Here is a 21,242-nt window from a genome sequence, read left to right as displayed (position 1 = left end):
AGATGCATGCACACACACACACACACACACACACACACACACACACACACACACATATGTGAATACAAACTCATGCTGAACACATTCAACACACACACTTACACTTCACTGCAGATGCATGCACACACACACACACATGCACAAATGTGCATACACAGACATATGCACACAAACACATACACACACATGCTCACAGACACAAACACAATCATGCATGCGCACACACAATATGATGACAGCACATACAATTAGACTAGATATGAGCTGAAGGCGGACACAAAACAGCAGAGAGACACAAAGGTTTTCTGCTTTAACAGCGCTGGTGACACCACAGAAGTTAAAGGTCAGAGCATCATTAACCTCTGACCTTTACAGCTCAGGTCACAAACAGCAGAACAGCTACAGTTGCAGGGACGCCTCAGAGATGAACACACACAGACTGACATGTTCTCAGATCTTTAGCGCTCTGAATGGTGAACATGCGCTGATTGTCTCATGTACCGTTGAAGTCAGAATTATTCGCCTCCCTGTTTATTAGTTTCCACAATTTATATTTAATGGAGAGCAGATTTCTTCAACTAATTTCTAATAACGGATGTCTTTTCTCTTTGTCATGATGACAGTAAATAATATTAGACTAGATATTCTTCAAGACACTTCTATACAGCTTAAAGTGACATTTATAGGCTTCACTATGGTAATCAGGGTAAAGTTAGGGTAATTAGGCAAGTTATTGTATAACAGTGGTTTGTTCTGTAGACTATCGAAAACTTAAAGGGGCTAATAATATTGATCTAAAAATGGTGTTTAAAAAATTAAAAACTGCTTTTATTCTAGCCGAAATAAAACAAATCAGACTTTCTCCAGAAGAAAAAACATTATCAGACATACTGTGAACATTTCCTCAATCTGTTAAACATCATTTGGGAAATATTTAAAAAAGAAAAAATTCAAAGGGGGCGAATTATTCTGACTTCAACTGTATATATTTTACAGCTTAGTCCCTTTATTAATCAGGGGTCGCCACAGTGGAATGAACTGCCAACTATTCCAGCGACTGTTCCTATTCAAACATTTATTCATTCATTTTTCTTCTGCTTAGTCCCTCATTTGCCACAGCAGAATGAACCGCCAACTATTACAGCATATGTTTTACACAGCGCATGCCCTTCCAGCTGCAACCCAGTACTGGGAAACACATGCAGGGAGAACATGCAAACTCCACACAGAAACACCAACTGACCCAGCCGGGACTCGAACCAGCAACCTTCTTCCTGTGAGGCGATTGTGCTACCCACTGTGCCACCGTGCTGCCCTAAATAGTTTCATCTGAAAATAATTCATAAGGTTTTGAAAATAAAGTCATGTTTGTTCTCCTATTCCTGAATACAATTGATAAAACTCAATAGATTAAAAAAAAGTAAAAATAAAGAGAATAAATATATTTTTTTAATTTTAGGAAAAAAAGTAATTAATGAACTTGTTTCATCAAAACTGACTAACAAAAGAAGAAACCGTAGCAAAATGATTGAGAATAAAAATAAATAAATTCAGAGGAAAAAAGTAATCATGACTCTTAAAAAACTAAACTGAAATAAATGTTAAGAATAAAGAATATTTTGAGAATAAAGTCATTGTGCTTCCAGAAATTGCTCATAGTGACACAAAGACAGGAAATTGCAGAATTGACAAGATTTCACATCACTTATGCCTTTTTGATGATGTTTAGATTAAATGTTTGCTACGTAAACATAAATTGGGTGATTCTAGATTTGCGGCTAATTTTTGCATCTCTAAAAAACTTCAAAAATAAAACCTTTAATGAAACTCTTTTTTTTAAAAATCACACTACTGATATCGAGTCATATCTAAACAATAATGTTGTGTATTATAGGGCGTTATGGTGGCTCAGTGGTTAGCACTGTGACCTCAGAACAAGAAGATCGCTGATTCGAGTCCCAGCTAATGTTGTAGTTCTCCTCATAGTTCACTGCTTTGGTTCATAATTGATATCATGTGAGCAATGTGTGTGGCACTATATTATTATTAACCTTTTTAAAGTGTGTAATTTTATGTAGGCCTATTTTTAAGGCTGTATGACAAATAAAACAATCATTTTATAGCGGTATTATGACATTTTTAATGCGCATTCCTCCAGATATATTAGAAATACATGTCCCATCATTCTGCGCGCGCTCGTCACCCTCAGTGGGCGGAGCGTCAGTCTGCGGGAGGAGCTCACAGAACAAACCGACACACAAACCGAGTGGAAAATGTGAACGGAAGATTCGCGCTTGGAAATAACGACAGAAAACCGCCGCGAGAGAGTTTCGGTGTGGAGGAGACATGAAATCTGCGCGCACGGAGGCGCCGGAGGTGAGAGATTTACGAGGTATTTACCGCATTCAGATGAAGTTCCTCAGAGTCGCAGCGTATACTGAACGCGAGTGACGCGACGCGACGAGCTGGAACGCTTCCATTATGATCAACGCAACGCTTGTTGCTGAATATAACGCACGCGTTCCGCTGCGTCGCGTTGCTCGCGTTAAAAGCAAACGGCCAGAACAACCGTCAATTCAACCGACACGAATTAACTGCATGTTTTTAAAGGGAAACTGAAGTGTGTGTGTGCGCGTGCATATGTGTGTGCGCTGAGAGTCTTTGTCACCCGGGACGGGCGGAGCTCGGGATGGCTGTATGTATTGAGGTAAAGTTGCTTTTATATTCACACATTCGGTATTTCCTAATAATATAGACTAATTTCACACAAGTGTTCTTTGCTCAATACTTAATGGTGAAACGATATTAGCAGCCAATGACTATTGAAGTACAACATTGTTCACAGTCAGTTATATAGTGCTAATGTGGTGTTGAAGTCATATTTACAGAGCCAATATTCAAAGTACACATATAGGGATTGTGACACAACATGTTAAAAAATGAAGGATTGTGCGAATTTAAAACCGACTTTACCTCAGTTCTGCTTGGCCACATGTGACCCGATACTGGAGGTTGTTTTGTCGCCTTCTGGTTTGTGTTTGAAGGCCTTTGTTTTGATGGGGATTTAAACCCAAGACCTCTCAAAGTTTCCGTCAAAACAATTCACTTATAGCTAACAACTGCTCTGCTTACTCTTGCACAGCAAATCTCTATTAACTAAGTGCTCATGGCTGTTGTTTTCCAAATTAATGGGAAGAAATGTCACTATTTTGGGGAGGTTCAGTGTTTACAGTGATTTTACAGTAGTACCTGTGGTTCACTTTGGAGATTGAGTTTGTTGGTATTATTAGCGACAGTCCATTAGGAAACATTGGCCTCGTGCCATACATATAGGCAGCATCCAATATTATTGTGGCCCTCTTGACTGCTTGAACACCAGTTGTTAGTCTATTTTTCAAAACATGAAATCTTAATAAACAAACTTTCCATGGATGTCTTGTTTGTTAGGACAATATTTGGCAGAGATAAAACTGTTTGAAAATGTAAAGGGTGCAAGCAAATTTAAACACTGAGATAATCGCCTCAAACTTGTCTAAGTGAAGAGCAATGCATGTTTTCAGAAATAAGTTTTTACAGTAATAGATTTACAAAACATCTTCATGAAACATGATCATTACTTAATATCCGACTATTATTTTGTCATAAAATAAATAACTAAATAAATTTTTGGCTATTTCCAAATATATATATAATGTTTTTTATTGTTAGGGTAATATTTGGCAGAGATAAAGCTGTTTAGCAAATCTGGAGGGTGCAAACAAATCTAAATATTAAGGTAATCACCTTTAACGTTGTCTAAATCGAGTGCTTAGCAATGCACATTACTAATCAGAAAGTAAGTTTTGATGTAATACGTTTATAAAACAGGACCTTTACCTAATATCACAATTATTTTATTGGCATGGATGTGCATTTTTGCCTATCGCAAAAAAAGAAATAGCGATGCAACGTAAAAAAAATTATTTGTTAGGATAATATTTGGCAGAAATAAATCTGGGGGGTGCAAACAAATAAAAATATAAAATTATAAAAAAATGTATATAAAAATATAAAAAATATTTTGCTTAGATAAATCTGGAGTGTGTAAATAAATCTAATTATTGAGATAATCACCTTTAAAGTTGTCTGTGTTTGTCTGCTTCTCAATGCACATTACTAATCAGAAAGGAAGTTTTGACGTGTTTACAGTAGTAAATTTGCTAAATAATCTTCATGTAATGATGTTTACTTAATATCCTAATTTTATTTTTGGCCATAAAAACCAATGCTTTTGCCAAAAAAATATACGAGTGCAACATAACTTTTTAGAACATCACAAATCTATATTCCTACCTATAATTCTGCCCAGATTGCTGCTGACTCACGAGCTGGTCTGGTATTTTTGGTTTTGCTGCCGGTCTCACAGATGGCTCAGTGTTTGCATATGTTTGAGAGGTTCGTTGCTCTTTTGAATGCTGGCCAGAGCGCTTGCTGCATGTGTGTGTGTGTGTGTGTGATGCCAGAGATGCTGTCTAGGTAGGCAGAACACTACAGGATGGCACTCGCTCAGTGTGCATAGAGATAGTCAAAATGTGACTTATTTACTGGTGAGAAGTGTTGCTTTATGATGGAGGCTGTTGGAGAATTTTGGCAATGGAAAAAGTTGTACCCTATTAAAGCAAACTGAAAACATCTTATATGTCAATTAATGTTTTATCTAAAGCAGCTTAAAATCGTGTTGCATTCAGTGTGTATGCTGTTCATCGGGTCCGTGCATTCTTCTGGGAATCAGAACCAACTGAATATGTAGACGGAGAAATGCATGTTGGTAATGTTTTTAGATATAAAGCACCTCAAAGCATGTTCAAGCAGAACATTGAAGCTAGGGTTACTCCAAACGCAAGATGATGACGATGGATTAATTAAATGCACACAAATCAGAAGCCAGGAATTAAATCAAATGCTGGATTTACAATATAATATGCCCTTAAAATGCATTCTGAACTTAAATGATTGTCTATTATGTATATGCTTTATGGTTTTACTGAGTTTGTTTATATATTATATATTTGTGTGTGGTGTACCTATTGCCATCATAACCAACTGAAAATATCAACAGAGAAATGAATGTTACTGATATTTTTAGATAAAAGCATATTAAATTCAAGTCTCTACTAGGGTTGCACAATATATCATCATTCAAAGTCTGTGCATGAACTTGTTTAGATTGATTTGCACCCATGCACGCGCACATGAATCCAAGCGTTTGGATGTTTACACTGAAACACAGCCTATAATGCCGTCTGTGTTGTTTGTTTCAGGGTGTTTCATCAGCCGTTAGAGCCTCACCATGAGAGATCTGGATGGATGTGATGCAGATCTGGCCCTGTAGAGTCCGGGACTCCTCCTCATGGTGAACGGGTGTCTGCGCAGACGCCCTCTGAGGGTTTGAGCATGCCCAGAAGCGTCTGACCATCGGTTTGAGCATCGCAATCGACTCGGATCATGGCTCAGACGAGCCTGCTGCAGGGCAAGCGCTTATACTGCCGCGAGTGGGTTTTCCACAAGATCCAGCACTGCATTCAGGAGAAAACCAGCAGTCTGAGTGCACCGGGAGCCCAGGAGCCGATCCAGCCCACCGCCGGGCCTCCATCTGGGGCTGGGAAGAGCAGCTCATGGGGCGTCCTGCTGGTTGGTGGTCCCGGAAGTGGGAAAACAGCTCTGTGTTCAGAGTTACTGTGGCCCAGCTCTGCTCACGGGCTCCACCGTGGCCTGCACCAGCACTGTCTGGCCTTCCACTTCTGCCGGGCCGAGGACGCCGAAACGCTGTGCGTCAGTGGGTTCGTTCGAGGTCTGGTGGCCCAGATCTGCCGATCTGGACTAGTCCCGGATTACGAGGAGAAACTGAGAGAGCCGGCGATCCAGAGTGCACTGCAGCCAGGAGAGTGTGAGAGGAACCCCGCAGAGACCTTCAAGAGGTGAGCACTGAGCAGCGCTTGTGTGTTCAGCAGGTCTTTATTTATAGTTAAAGCAACAGTTCAGCCACTAATGAACATTCTGCCATAATCGACTTCTCTTTTACTTGTTTCAAAGCTTTATGAGAGTCTGTTGAACACAAAATAAGATAGTTTGAAGAATGCTGGAAACTGTTGACTTCCATAATATTTGTTGGAAGTCAATGGTTACAGGTTTTCTTCAAAACATCTTATTTTGTGTTCAGTGGAATAAAGGAAAAGGTTTGGAACCACTTGAGAGAGAGTAAATAGTGAGTAAATGATCATTTTTAAGGTGAACGGTCCTTTTAAGTTGTGGTTCAAGGGTCAGTTCCTGATCTACAGTTGTTATTTCTCATAGCACAGGGGGGTGCAAACTCGGTCCTGAAGAGTTGAGCTCCAACCTTAATCAGACACTCCTGAACCAGCTAATCAAGCTCTTACTAGATAAACTAGATGAACTAGAATCCTCCTGGGAGCTGTGTTAAAGCAAGTTGAAGCTAAACTCAGCAGGGCACTGGCTCTCCAGGACCGAGTTTGGACACTGTCATAGCTGAACACTGAAGCTAGAGTTACTCCAAAAGCCAGATCATGAAAATAAGTTATTCATTCATTTTTCTTCGGCTCAGTCCCTTATTTATCAGAGGTTGCCTCAGCGGAATGAACCGCCGACTATTCCAGCATATGTTTTACACTGCGGATGCCCTTTCCAATACTGGGAAATGTGTGTCTGTGCATATGTGTGTGTGTGTGTGAGACTGAGTGCATATGTCTGTCCGTGTGTGCATGAATGTCTTTGCATGTGTGTGTATTTTCATGCGTGTGCCCCTTTACATGCATGTGCAAAGATATATATGTGTGTGTGTGTGTGCGTGCACGCGCAAAGTGTTTTCTTTTCATGTGTGTGGATATGGTCTGCAGTGAAGGTCTCACTCATGAACTCTCTGAACTCTGCAGTTGTGCTGAATGTGAGTGAAGGTCTGTGGATGATTGTAAGTGTGTGTGTGTGTGTGTGTGTATGTGTGTGTGTGTGTGTGTGTGTGTGTGTGTGTGTGTTCAGATGATGAAGCGTGTCTGAATGCTGAGTCAGCATCTGATTTATTCACTGTCAGTTCTCGTGTTGCCACTGTTCCAGTGTTTGGGTCGGTCTGTTGTTCAATAAAGCCTCTTGTGCTTATTAAGCCTGATACACCAGATCTAAAACACTGTCGTTAAATAAGATTGTGTGACAGTAATACTCAGTCAAGTGTCGTTTAATTCAGTGATGTGAAGCTGTATTTTCAGCATTAGCTCATCACCAGTTACACGATCCTTCAGAATGAGTGTGTGTATGGGTGTTTCCTAGTACTGGGTTGCGACTGGAAGGGCATCCGCTGTGTAAAACATATGCTGGAATAGTTGGCGGTTCATTCCGCTGTGGCGACCACTCATAAATAAAGGGACTGAGCTGAAGGAAAATGAATGAATGTTTCTATACGAGTTGAGTATATATCAGTGTGTGTGACTGTGTGTGTGAAGCCGCTGTTGTAGTTTGAGGGCCGTTTCAGCCGCTGTTGAGTAGGAAATGCTGCTGCTGCTGTAAACTGAGGCCTATTGATCAGAGCACTGGCGCTGTGTGTTTTACTGCGGTCAGCAGGCGAGTTAAGAGCTTTTACTGCTGATAAATCATCCCTGAACATCCTCACACACCTTCACTCTTCACATGTCCAGAACTGATTTCACCTCAGTCAACAGCAGTGTAAACACACACACACACACACACACACACACACACACACACACACACACACACACACACACACACACACCGCTAAAATCAGCATTTACATATTATTGAGGCTTTTTAGTCTTACTGAGATTTTTTTAAATTGCACCAACACATGCACACAAACACACATTCATTCTGTTGCACACACACATACACTCTGCATAAACGCAATCATACACACATAACACTCTCTCACTCTGACACACACTTATAGTTTGGCACATACACACACACACACTGCATAAACACAAATATGCGCACAAAACACACTGTCATTCTCTGGCACACACACACACATGCTCAGGTGCACATACTCGCTCTCTAACGCACACACACTCTGCAAAAACACAAACACACTTTCAATTTCTGCCACACACACACTCATACTCTGGTGCGCACACACACTGCATAAACACAAACACGTGCACAAAACACTCACATTCTTTTGCACACACACTTATACTCTGGCTCACACACACACACACACACTGCAAAAACACAATCACGCACACAAAACACTCATTCTTTGGCACACACACATGCACACTGCATAAACACAAACATGTGCATAAAACACACTCTCATTCTCTGACACAAACACACACACATACTCAGGTACACACACACACACACACACTCTCTCATATTTTCACACACACACACATACTCGGGTACACACACACACACACTCTCTCATATTTTCACACACACACACACACACAAACACACACACTCTCATATTTTCACACACACACACTCACACACACACTCTCTCTCATATTTTCACACACACACAGACACTCTCTCATATTTTTACACACACACACACACACACACACACACACACACACACACTCATTCTTTGGCGCACACACACACACACACACACACACACACACACACACACACACACACACACACACACACACACACACACACACACACAGGTCGGATCTCCAGTCAGCTTGTGTTGGTTTGTTCCAGAGCTGATGGGTTTATGGGGCTGCTGGTGTTATGCTGTTGAGACTAATGAAGGATGAACAGGGTGGAGTCTGGTGTGTGTGTGTGTGTGTGTGTGTGTGTGTGTGTGTGTGTGTGTGTGTGTGTGTGTGTGTGTGTGTGTCCTCTCTGAGAGATGATTCAGCGGTTTATACTGGACGCTTCACATTTCCAGCAGGAGACAGACTCTGTGTTCTGGCTGCAGGTCTGTCAGTGAGATGCTGCTCTGCTGGACGTGTTCAATATCACACACGTTTAGTCGTTGTATTTATAAGGGGCAGTTCACACACAAACAGGTTTTACTGCTTGGAGAGTCACAAGGCCGGCACCTCCATCAAATTTCGTACACCCTTCATGGCTCTCGACAGACCACAATAATTAAGTTTAATGTCTTTTTTTATTTGAATGTTTTTAATTATTATTATTATTAAGGCTGTGCGAATAATCGAAACTCACATCCAAGCTCATATTTCATACATCCTGCATCATCTCACTGCTGCGGTTAGATGAAGCGTGTGTGTGTGTGTGTGTGTGATGTACTGTGTGTTACCTGACAGTCTGCTTGTGTTTCTCAGCTGCAGTGCATGCTGGGAGATTTCAGCCCACATGCATGTGAATGTGCGTGACGTGGGCAGAATGAGAGTCCATGCGCTGCCACTGTCAGACTCGACTCTGTGTGTCAGGCATGCAGGATTAGACTAGTGAAAAGCTCAAGTGTAGACGGATCAGATGTGCAAGACTGCTTTAAAGGGCCATGAAAGCCCCTCGTTTCAGCAGGGTGTTTTCACACCTCTACTTTGGAAAAAGTCAGAAAAGTGGGCGTGTCCAGCTCTGTTTAGGGGGAGTGTCGGAGGAACTAAAGTGGGAGGGTGTGGGAGTGTCTCTTTGGGCACGCGCGAGTTTCAGAGTCAAAATACACACAAACACACACACACAGGAGAAAGTGATGGTGTTTAACCTACATGCACATCTGTAGTTGAATTATTTGCCAAATGATTAAATGTTGGACTTTAACTGCAGTTTGGCTCTTTCATTCAGGGAATTCATTCATCTCCCTCGCGTCAAACGAGATATTTGGTTTGAGGAGCTGCTCTAAGCGTGTATTTTTCATGCAATGTTTGATACCGCACGGCGAATCAGAGAAAAAAAACCTCTGCATTTCCCGGAAACTTAGATGCACACGGCAGGTAGCGTCAGAAAGCCGCGTGTGTTATTCCGGTGCTATAGTTAACTTAGTTCAATACGAACAAACTGAATAAACAAAGAGCGCTGGTCGCTCACTTACCAAATCTGTAGAGACAGGACAATCACCAGCAACTAGAGCCGCGTCTTTATTAAGAGGAGACGAGCAGCGAATCCGGATCTCAGCGTTTGCAGGTGAGAACAGCTCTCAGGTAAACAATAATCCTCCTTAGACACGTAAGTTATTGTTGTCGAGCGTCGCGTACACTGTTAATCCACACGTGACTCCAGATAAGCTCTCACAGAGAGAAAATGAAAACAAAACTTCACTGCAGCAAACTATAAAAGCAACACTGCACGCTTGTTTTGCCAACACAACGTGGCGTCTCTGTCGTCTAAACACTGTGACAGTAATGAATATTAATGAAGTTGCACAATAGAGCACGCTGATTGGTTTGAATCAAGCCTTACTCATGCATTAATGCAGCACACTGTAAGACGTAATAAGACTCACCCTGGCACAGACGCCCAGTCTGCACGCTGGAATACACGCTATTATCTCATGACCGTGACGCAGCTTCAAAAATTCGTTTCAAACCGGAAGTACGAATTTGCTTGAAATAACGCAAAAACAACCAATTTACACTTTTTAGTGAAATATAGGTGTCCTAATAGTGTTTTTAGCAGTGTGGGACACATATACCACTGTCAACAGCTCAACACATGTGTTCTGGTGTTTCATGACCCTCTAAGGGGATAGTTCACGCAGAAATCAGTGTGATCATTTCATCACCCTTGTTTGTTTCTTTGTTCTGTTGAACACTACTGGAGAAGGTGTTTAACCCTTGTGTACTGTTGGGTTATTTCCATCCACTCTGGGCTGAATTAAAGTCTTAATTTGGCCACAGGTGGGATGCAAAACTTTATTTTGACACATATTTTGGGAAAAAAACTCATCAACACACTCATATTGACTCCCCCTTTGCTTATGTTAGTGGCTGTTTTTGCCCATTGACTTCCATTATAATTATATTTATTGATTTTAAAGACCTGTGATCATGTTAATCTGTGTGTGTGTGTGTGTGTGTGTGTGTGTGTCAGGTGTGTGCTGCTGCCGCTGCTCAGCTGTAAGGCTCCGTCTCAGGCTGTGTTCCTGCTGCTGGACTCTGTGGACGAAGGGTGTGTGTTCGGGGATCGAGATCAGACGTCTGCAGGCATCGCGGAGCTGCTGGCGGACCATCAGAAACTCTTCCCTGCGTGGCTCCTGCTCATCTGCTCCGCTCGCCGGCAGAACAAACACATCACCAAACTCTTCACAGGTGTGTGTGTGTGTGTTTTATATATGAGTACCAGGCATGGACCCCTATAATATTCTGACGGTATGATAACCTTGAATGAAAATTTCCCGATATCGTGATTACTGCTCTAAAATATGCTCTGAGTAAAAAACAACAACTTTAATCCTCATTAAACACAAAAATATAGATTCTATTTTAAGAAAAATGCAACATTTTGGAGCAGTAGACATGTCAGGCTGAATAATTAAAGTAATTCATTGACCACTTCATTAGTGTCACAACAGATTTCTGAAACGGGCGTCTTTGTAGATCTGTTTGTTCTGTGGATATGCAGTGAAGCCGCTGCACTGTTCAGCTCTACAGGCTGGATGTTGTTGGATAAGCGATGTGTTTTTCAGATGTTTGCTGAATCGTGAGCTTTAGATGTGAAGGCTCATTTTCTGCTGGAGATACCGTTGCCCTAAACGACTAAATGAAATGGTTGTAAAAACACAATAGGAATGGTACAGCCTGGACTTTACCGCGGTAAACCTTAAAACTAGTCATCGTTTCACGCCTAGTGTGTGTGTGTGTGTGTGTGTGTGTGTGTGTGTGTGTGTGTGTGTGTGTGTGTGTGTGTGTGTGTGTGTGTGTGTGTGTGTGTGTGTGTGTGTGTGTGTGTGTGTGTGTGTGTGTGTGTGTGTGTGTGTGTGTGTGTGTGTTGATCTCAGACTGGATGAGTTTCTCAGCGCCTGCAGCAGGAAATCAGCACCAGATGTGTGAATATTTCTAATGAGCACAGAGACAGAGTGTGTGTGTGTTATGTGAGGACAGATAAATGCCGCTGTTTGTTTTGGCCTTCTGATTCTGTCTCCATAACCGTCTGAAACAAAAGCCCTCATTGACAGAGAGTGTTAAATCTGTTGTGTGATTTCCACACTCTGACGTTCCCCCAAACCCTGTCCTTGTCTGCATTTCTAGCGTTTTATTCTCTCTCTTTAACATCTTCAACATCTTGTGAGGGGTTTAGCTTTTACTTATTTTACAGACCCAGAAAGCTGATATTTATTCTTTATTCTGTGGTTAAACTGTTTTAAATGCCTTCCCAGAAATGTGCTGATAACTAACATTTAGGTGTCGTGATTTTAAGAAGACACTGTAAATGTGTGGTGCACTCTTTCCAAAACGAAAACATGCAAAATGACAAATTCATTCAATGATTTTCTTCACCTTAATCGCTTATTTATCAGGGGTCACCACAGCGGAATGAACCGCCAACTATTCCAGCTTATGTTTTTTGGAGTGGATACCCTTCCAGCTGCAACCCACTACTGGAAAACGCCCATACACAGTTTTTTATATATACACACACACACACACACTCTCTCATACACTATGGCCAGTGTAGTTGATCAGTTCCCCTATAGTGCATGTGTTTGGACTGTGGGGGAAACCGGAGCACCCGGAGGAAACCCACACCAACACTGGGAGAACATGCAAACTCCACACAGAAACGCCAACTGACCCAGCCGGGACTCAAACCAGCGACCTTCTTGCTGTGAGGCCACAGTGCTAACCACTGAGCCACCCTGCCGCCCTAAAAACATCATTAAATATAGCTAATTAATTACTTAATAAGTTAATTAGGTTTACTAAATAAGTTCGATCAATTAAAGTATTGATGCAAACCCCTCCCTCTTTCCACCTGCGACACTCCCACATCAACACCGCTGGAAACACACCTTCTCCTTGCTTTGTTCCAGCCGGAGGTGTGTGTTCAAGCATCTTCACCTCTTCTAGCGCAGACAGTATGATAATGCCTCTGTAATCTGCCTCCTGTGGTGTGTTTAAACTGAAAGTGCAGGATGATCCTCACATGATGACAGCTCAGGGTTGAGTGTGTTTTCAGGACACACACACACACACACACACACACACTGATCTGCGCACACACATACAGCAGACGCGTCCTGCTCTTTCTGCGGGAGCTGAACTCACGAATCTGTGTGTTCATTCAGCACTTCAGAGCTTTTACACTGACGGCTCAAGGTTAAATGTGTGTGTGTGTGTGTGTGTGTGTGTGTGTGTGTATTCCTCTCTGGCAAGCACAGAGGCTTTGAGGACATTTGTAAAGGACTGCATTTCTGAGGCAGAATCAGTAGCCTAGAGCATGATGGGATACAATCACACACATAAACACCCCTGGACCTCATGCTGGAGAGTCTGGCCTTTCCCCAATAACAATATAAAACACCCTCAACACAGAGAAACACACACACACACACACACACACACACACACACACACACACACACACACACACACACACACACAGGAATTCCAGGGGAAGGAAACCTGAAGACTGTGGTGACGTTCAAAGGGCAGAAATACACTCCACCTGTGGACAAGGGGCCAGTGTGTGTTAGTGAGAGAGTGTGTGAGTGTGTGTTAGTGAGAGAGTGTGTTTAAATAAGTGTGAGAGAGTGAGTGTGTAGTATAAGTTTGTGTATGTGAGTGTGTGGGTGTGTGCGTGTGCTCATGCATACATGTCAGTATTCAGACACTAACACTTACAACCACACTCATGCACACACACATGCACACTCGTGTACACACACACAAACACTCAAACATACACGAACACACACACTCGTACACATTCAAATGCACGCATGCACACACACACACACACTCATACACGCATACAAACACACATGCACACGCACACAGTTGTACACATACATACAGACATACAAACACACACACACAAAACTTGTACACACAAATGCAAACACTCACAAACACACACACACTTGCGCGCACATACATACACACTTGTACACACATTCAAATGCATGCATATGCATACACACACACGTATGCACACGCACACACATACAGACATACACACACGACTTGTACACACAAATGCAAACACTCACAAGCACACAGACACTCAAACACCCACACACACACACACACATACACACACACTGGCAAACACTTACAACCGCATGTACACACACAACTAGTACACACACTCATACACACATGCACACACGAACACACACTCGTACACGCATGCAAAAACTCAAATAAGCATGCAAACATGCAAACACCCAAAACACACGCATGCACACACGCAAACGCATACAAACACACGCACTTGTACACACACTCGTAGAAACTTGCAAACACACACACACACATACACACTTGGACACACACTCGTACAAACACACACACACTTTGACACACACTCGTACAAACACACACACACTTGGACACACACTCGTACACACGTGTAAACACACACATGTGCACACACTTACTCTTGCCAATGCGCACACACTTGTACACACGCGCATGCGCACACACTCGTATACACATGCAAACACTCACAAACACACACGCACACACACAGACACAAATGCAAACACACACACACACACACTCCCTCACCCGCTCTGACACACACACACCAAGTGTCAGCTAAACGAATAAGTATAAGCGATGAGCGCTAGCGAAGACTGTAACAGGTCATTAGATGATCTCAGCTTATTTGTTCAGTGATCGTCTGTATGAGGTGAGGAAGAGAGTTTGTCGTTCAGTGTGAAGCAGATTGAGTGTCTCCACACACACACACACACACTCCTACATCAACATGACACACACACATGCTGCCGAATGCTAAAACTAGCTGTATTAGTTTCTGATGAAGCGCTGAAATGTGTGAGCAATCATTCATTCAACAGATATTTCTGCTTCTGTTACACACACACACACACACACACACACACATGCACGTGACAGTTCTGCTCTGTTTGCCTCAGATTAACCTTTAACCCATGCAACCCGTCGCCATGGGAATGGCACAGAGGTCATGGAGGTCAGCTCCTCACACCCAAACAGCACCAACGGTCAGCTGTGTTAATGAATGAGCGCGTGCACGTCACACACACACACATCTGACCCCACACTGAACAAAAGCAAACACAGCCGCTGCCCGGACGATCTGCAGCCCATCCTGATCATCTCACCTAAAAGAGATGCTTTTGGAAAGGTCTGGAAGCTTGCAGACACGACTGAGAGAGCTTTGAGAAGCCCTCCGATATCTGAGCAACACCATGCACATGTCAGAAGACTGAAGGGGGACACTCTGCTTGAGGAGGTCTCCATAAGACTGTGACGCAGCAGGAGTGTGTTGTTCAGCAGGTGAACAGAGTGAGAAGTGTGAGTGCTCTAAATTGAGCTCAGGCGCGGTTCAGTTGGCCAAGAAAATGTCCCAAATCTTTACACACATTGACCCACAGTCCAAACACATGCGCTTTAGGGGAACTGAAGAACTAAATTGGCTGCAGTGTGTGTGAATGAGTGTGTATGGGTGTTTCCCAGTGATGGGTTGCAGCTGCGGTTCATTCGACTGTGATGACCTCATGATTGAATGATGTTTGTATTGTTTGGGTTTTTACCAAAACCTGCTTTAATTCCATCTCAGCTGTCTTTTAGAAATGTTCCCCGGAACAAACATGAGGTGTGCAATACTTTCCCCCACTGTATCAGTCAAAGCAGATGAAGCATCCGCATGTTAATAGAACAATCTTCTTCCTCACTTTTTCACTGAACCGCAACGTCATGCAGTAAGAAAAGGCAGAATCAGTGAAGTACAGTATCTGGAGCGCTGTTATGGTGCGGTTCAGCTCAACAACAGCACAACAGTCTGTCATCTCCGTCTGCAGCAGAGCCTGTCTCAACACGACTCTGTGTTTGGGTCTAATGATTTTAGGCCCAGCGACTTGACACACACCGACACACACTCACACATGCACAGATAAACACACACATACATACACATGCACACAGATACAAACACACACATGCACAGACATACATGCACACACTCAAACACACACTTGCATGCACATACATACTCACACAGACACACTCAAACAGATTCGTCCACACACACACACTCAAAAACACGCATACACATGCATAAACACACACACACCAAACTCTGCTGAAATATGTGTGTGTTTTAGTGTGACTTTGTGCATGTCCTGATGTATTTGGAGCAGAACACACACTCTTGAGCTCTGAATCGGGTGTCTTGATGACTCTGGTGTATTTTTAGGAATCTCTGCTGTCTTCGGGAAGAGCTGGACTCGCATAATTACAAACGCAGACGCTTGCATGTGTAGTGCGGCGGAGGGCGAGCGAGCTTTGATTCATGCAGATCCCTCACCGCACACACACACACACACACACACACACACACACACACACACACACACACAGAGTTAAAATAGCACGTAATCAGGACACACACATGTGCGTGAGGTTTAGGGTTTCTGCTTCAGATGCTCACGTCTCTATTTCAAGGAAAATCCAGCCCAGATGATCTCAGAAACACTAATGATGGCTTTGAAAGTTGATCTAATGATGATCTGATGTGATGAAGCTGATCGCTTATTTCAGATCTTTATAATAAATCATCGCTTTAATTCAAGCTTTATAACCTGGTTCCATTAATCAGGACCGGAATGAGCACAAACACAGGAATAGCGCAGTCTACATACATGTTGAAATGAGAGTACTGAATGGACATTTTGAACAATTAAAAAAACAAATGTGCATTTTATTTTAAGGTTATCGCTATTTGCGAACCATTGATTATGACTTTTAGCTCAACTTTGGTACTTAAACTAAAGTGTGAACTAAAATGATAGATTTATGTCTAATTCAGAATCATGTGCAAAAATTATTGGCTACATTACATTTTATAAACAAAAATATGTACTTAAAATAAATATGCATTTCTTGGTTAATTACCTAAGTCATTAGACAACTGTTTTATTTTCTTTAACCCAATCCCCTTTGCAAAAAATGAAGAGGTTAATTATATTAATTATAGCATGTTATATATTTTATTTCTGTATTTATTTATTAATTGATATATTTACATATTTAATTATGTATTTATAGTTATTTGTTTATTTATTATTTATGTATTTGTTAATGCAATTATTCACTTTATTTATTTTTATCTATTCATCTTTTAATTTTTAACTAATTAATGTAATAATTTTGTATTTATGAAATTATTCATTTTAATTTGATTTATTTTTGTTATATTGATCTAATTTAATTAATTTACTTAATTAGTTTATTGATTATTTTTTATTCATTATTTATTTATGTAATTATCCATGTATATATTTTTTTGTTTAATTTTTATCTTTTTATTTGGTAAGCATTTTTTAATTAATTTAATTAATTTTTATTTATGTAATTATTTATTTATTAATTATTATTTTATTTATTTGATCTGTTTTATTATTTTTACATTTTTGTATTAATTACTTAATTACTTTATTTCTGTATTTATTTATTTTTGTTTATTATGCAATTATTCATTTACACATTTATTTAATTTTTAATTGATTCATTTTTTTATTATTTAATTTAATTTATTTTTATTTATACATGCAATTATTAATTCATTAATTTGTTGATTTATGTAATTATTTATTGTTTATTCATTATTTATTTGCTTAATTGTTTTTTCATTATTTATTTATGTAATTATTCATTTTTATATATATATATATATATATATATATATATATATATATATATATATATATATATATATATATATATATATATATATATATAATTTTTTAATTAATCAATTAATGTATTCATTTATTTATCTAGTCTAGCCAAGCTAAAAGAAATAATAATTTACCTTAAATCAAAATTTAACAAGAAATACAGTGAATATTTTCATTGCTCTGTTAGGCATCACTTTATGAATTATTTTATAAAGATTTGCAGTGTTCCAAATACAAATCCTCATTGATTTCCCTGCACTGACACTGCCAGATGATTAAAAACCTCTTCTGTAAAGCTGGCTTGCAGTAAAAATCTAATTATTGCTAATTAATCGACATAAACAGCGTTGTTTTCCTCTTTAAAACACTCAGAAATAAACGTGACTCAGCAGATCAGGTAAAGCAGTGTTTATAGGGTTTATTGAAGCTGGTGGGATTACAGAGAAAGCTTATTTTCAGACAGACTTCATGCAGATCGGATTTGTGAAATGTCTTTCCTGTGGGAACAGAGTGCGTCTCTATACATGCGTATGAAGTTGACACACACAATGGCCGCTCCTTATGCAAGCACACCTGTCGTATGATTAATGAATTCATTTATGTTGAAGATCCAGTTTCCTCCACAGCGCCTGCAGCGTCTCCTGAGTCTGAATACAGCAGCTCTGAGTCTGCCTGTTGTTAGAACAGCAGCTTTTGTGCTGCTCAGATTATTATTCCAACATACGCAGCGGATGCCCTTCCAGCTGCAACTCAGTACTGGGAAACACCCATACACTCACATTCACACTCATACACCAAGACCAATTTAGTTCATTGATTCCTATAGCGCATGTGTTTGGACTGTGGGGGAAACCGGAGCACCCGGAGGAAACCCAACACGGGGAGAACATGCAATCTCTACACTGAAACACCAACTGACCAATGCTGTGAGGTCACAGTGCTAACCACTGAGCCACCGTGCCACCCTCCATTGACTTCAATAGTAGGAAAAATAAACACCATGCAAGTCAATGGTTACCGGTTTCCAACATTCTTCACAATATCTTCTTTTGTGTTTAACAGAGCTTGGAGCAAGTGATTAACTGATGACAGAGTCTTCATTATTGGGTGAACTGTCCCTTTAACTCCTCGTGTAATGACTCCAGTGTGTTTACTAGATAGGCGGTAATTTGTGATCTGTTTTCTAAACCCTGTGAACTCTTTAACCGGTGGCAGATTTCCAAACCCAACATCCCTCCAACCTACTTAAACAGATGAGTTGGGTTACGTGCCGACCCGCTGGCCAAATAACATATTTGGGTCATCTGTTCCACTGCCCCACTTTTAGTCCCCCTGCGAGGCCTCTTCCTCTTTCAGCATTTCTATTTCCTTCATCTGCAGACACACACACACACACACTCACGCTCTCAGCTCGGAGACGTGGGTGTGTTCTGAATGGCGGGGTGAAGGTCTGGGTCAGCTAGTTCACTAATGACAAAAACATCCCTCAGACTCCAAACTGAAACACGGGTGTTAAAAGGGTCGTTCACCCAAAAAATTAAGCATATCATCATTAACTCTCTCTTCCATCCTTGATGAGTGTCTTTCTTCTGTTGAACACAATGGAAGATATTTTGAACAATGCTAAAAACCGGTAACCATTGACTTTTCTTGTATTTGTTTTTTGCTACTATTGAAGTCAGTAGTTGCTGATTTTCAGCATTTTTCAAAATATCTTTGTTTGTGTTCAACAGAAGAAAGGCACTCATAATGGTTTGAAATAAGGCAAAGGGAGAGTAAATGATGATTACTGAAACCCAATAATAGACTGAAATCATAAGCGGAAATCCAATAAAAACAAATGCTATACAAGTCAATGGTTACCTGTTTCCAACATTCTTCAAAATACCTTCTTTTGTGTCGAACAGAAGAAAGAAACTGCGGTTTGGAGCAAGTGAATAACTGATGACATGATCTTTATTTTTGAGTGAACGGCCCCTTCTTTAGTTCCTTTCTTTTATTAGTGAGTTTATTTTTATTTTAACTTAATGCTCAAAGTGCTGTATACATTTATTGCCATAATAGCTTTGAAATGTAGGCTAATAGCTTTGCAATGTAGGTAAATAGGCTGAATGTAAGCACTTGTGTGTAAAGAATTGCATAAGTTTGAAGTTTGTTCCAAGTTTTCTTTTTTCATTTAAGGATGGTGGATAAGAGAAAACAGCAAATTAAACTAGATTATTTATTTATTTATTTATTTATTTATTTAACAGACAATACCTTGATTGACAAAGTCAAATGTACCTACTGTATAAAAACACACAAACTGTGCAAAATAACAAATAAAAAATACATTAAAAATAAAAGCAATAATATTGTAAAACACACACACACACAGTGTAGAGCAAATACAAACATAAATAAACTAGTGCTGTGCAAAGATTAATCACATCCAAAATAAAAGTTTGTTATGTGTGTGTATTATCCAGACCCCAAGTCTTTCATGATTTTTATTTATTTTTATTTTTTTTGTGATTTTTATTTTTATTTATTTAATCTTATTTAATTTCTTTTGCTATAAAATTGACTCATTTTTTTGGTGGTAGTTCCCAGAAATTTGCGGACAATATTGCAATTTTAAAATATAAACATACAGTTGAAGTCAGCATTATTCGCCCCTCTTTAAATTTTTGTTTCTTCTTGTTTAATTATTTCCTAAATGATGTTGAACAGATTCAGGAAATGTTCACAGTATGTCTGATAATATTTGTTCTTCTGGAGAAAGTCTGATTTGTTTTATTTTGGCTATAATAAAAGCAGTTTTTAGTTTTTTAAACACCATTTTAAGATCAATATTATTCGCCCCTTTAAGCTATATTTTGTTTCGATAGTCTACAGAACAAACCATCACTATACAATAACTTGCCTAATTACCCTAACCTGCCTAGTTAACCTAATTACCCTAGTAAAGCCTTTACATGTCACTTTAAGCTGAATATTAGTGTCTTGAAGAATATCTAGTCTAATATTATGTGCTGTCATCATGACAAAGAGAAAATAAATCAGTTATTAGAGATGAGTTATTAAAAATAATTATGATTAGAAATGTGTTGGAAAAATCTGCTCTCCATTAAACAGAAATTATGGCCTGACGTCACCCATTCAAAGTGAATGGAAAGCGTTGACGCCGACGCCCCGTGGGAATGGCGCACAAGTCATGTAAAGCAATGAATTGCAAACAGAAATCAATATAATATGATTTTATTGTTTGGAAGTGGACTTTTTATGAGAATTTGAAAATTATTTTGTGATTATTTTGCGTTTAATTGAGAATTTTGCTGGATCACTAAAATTTGCAACTCTTTGTTTGCTCTAACAAGGAAGCTGAAGACCATGGCCTCTAGCATCTGTCATCAGAGTGAAGTTTATCTGCTCAGCACTTCACTCG

At 40.1% G+C, this 21,242-nt stretch overlaps 1 protein-coding gene across 2 annotated transcripts in view; it reads left to right on the top strand.

Annotated features, from left to right (window-relative positions):
• Positions 1-2,275: 2,275 nt before the first annotated feature.
• ankrd50 (ankyrin repeat domain 50) overlaps positions 2,276-21,242 on the top strand; it is a 32,878-nt gene continuing 13,911 nt past the window's right edge. Inside the window, exons 1-3 of one of the 2 annotated variants that reach the window (XM_087281021.1) lie at positions 2,276-2,376; positions 5,301-5,957; positions 11,023-11,240. In XM_087281021.1, the coding sequence (XP_087137147.1) occupies positions 5,485-5,957; positions 11,023-11,240 (691 nt within the window). In that variant the 5' untranslated portion in view covers positions 2,276-2,376; positions 5,301-5,484. Of the gene's footprint in view, positions 2,393-5,300; positions 5,958-11,022; positions 11,241-21,242 lie in introns of both variants that reach the window. The other variant, XM_087281022.1, reaches the window with a different exon arrangement.

Source organism: Danio rerio, chromosome 14 (genome assembly GCF_052040795.2).
Source record: "Danio rerio strain M-AB ecotype USA chromosome 14, GRCz13ab, whole genome shotgun sequence".
NCBI lineage: Eukaryota > Metazoa > Chordata > Actinopteri > Cypriniformes > Danionidae > Danio > Danio rerio.
The sequence above is the reverse complement of the archived record's forward strand: the minus strand, read 5'-3'. Positions and strand labels throughout refer to the sequence as shown.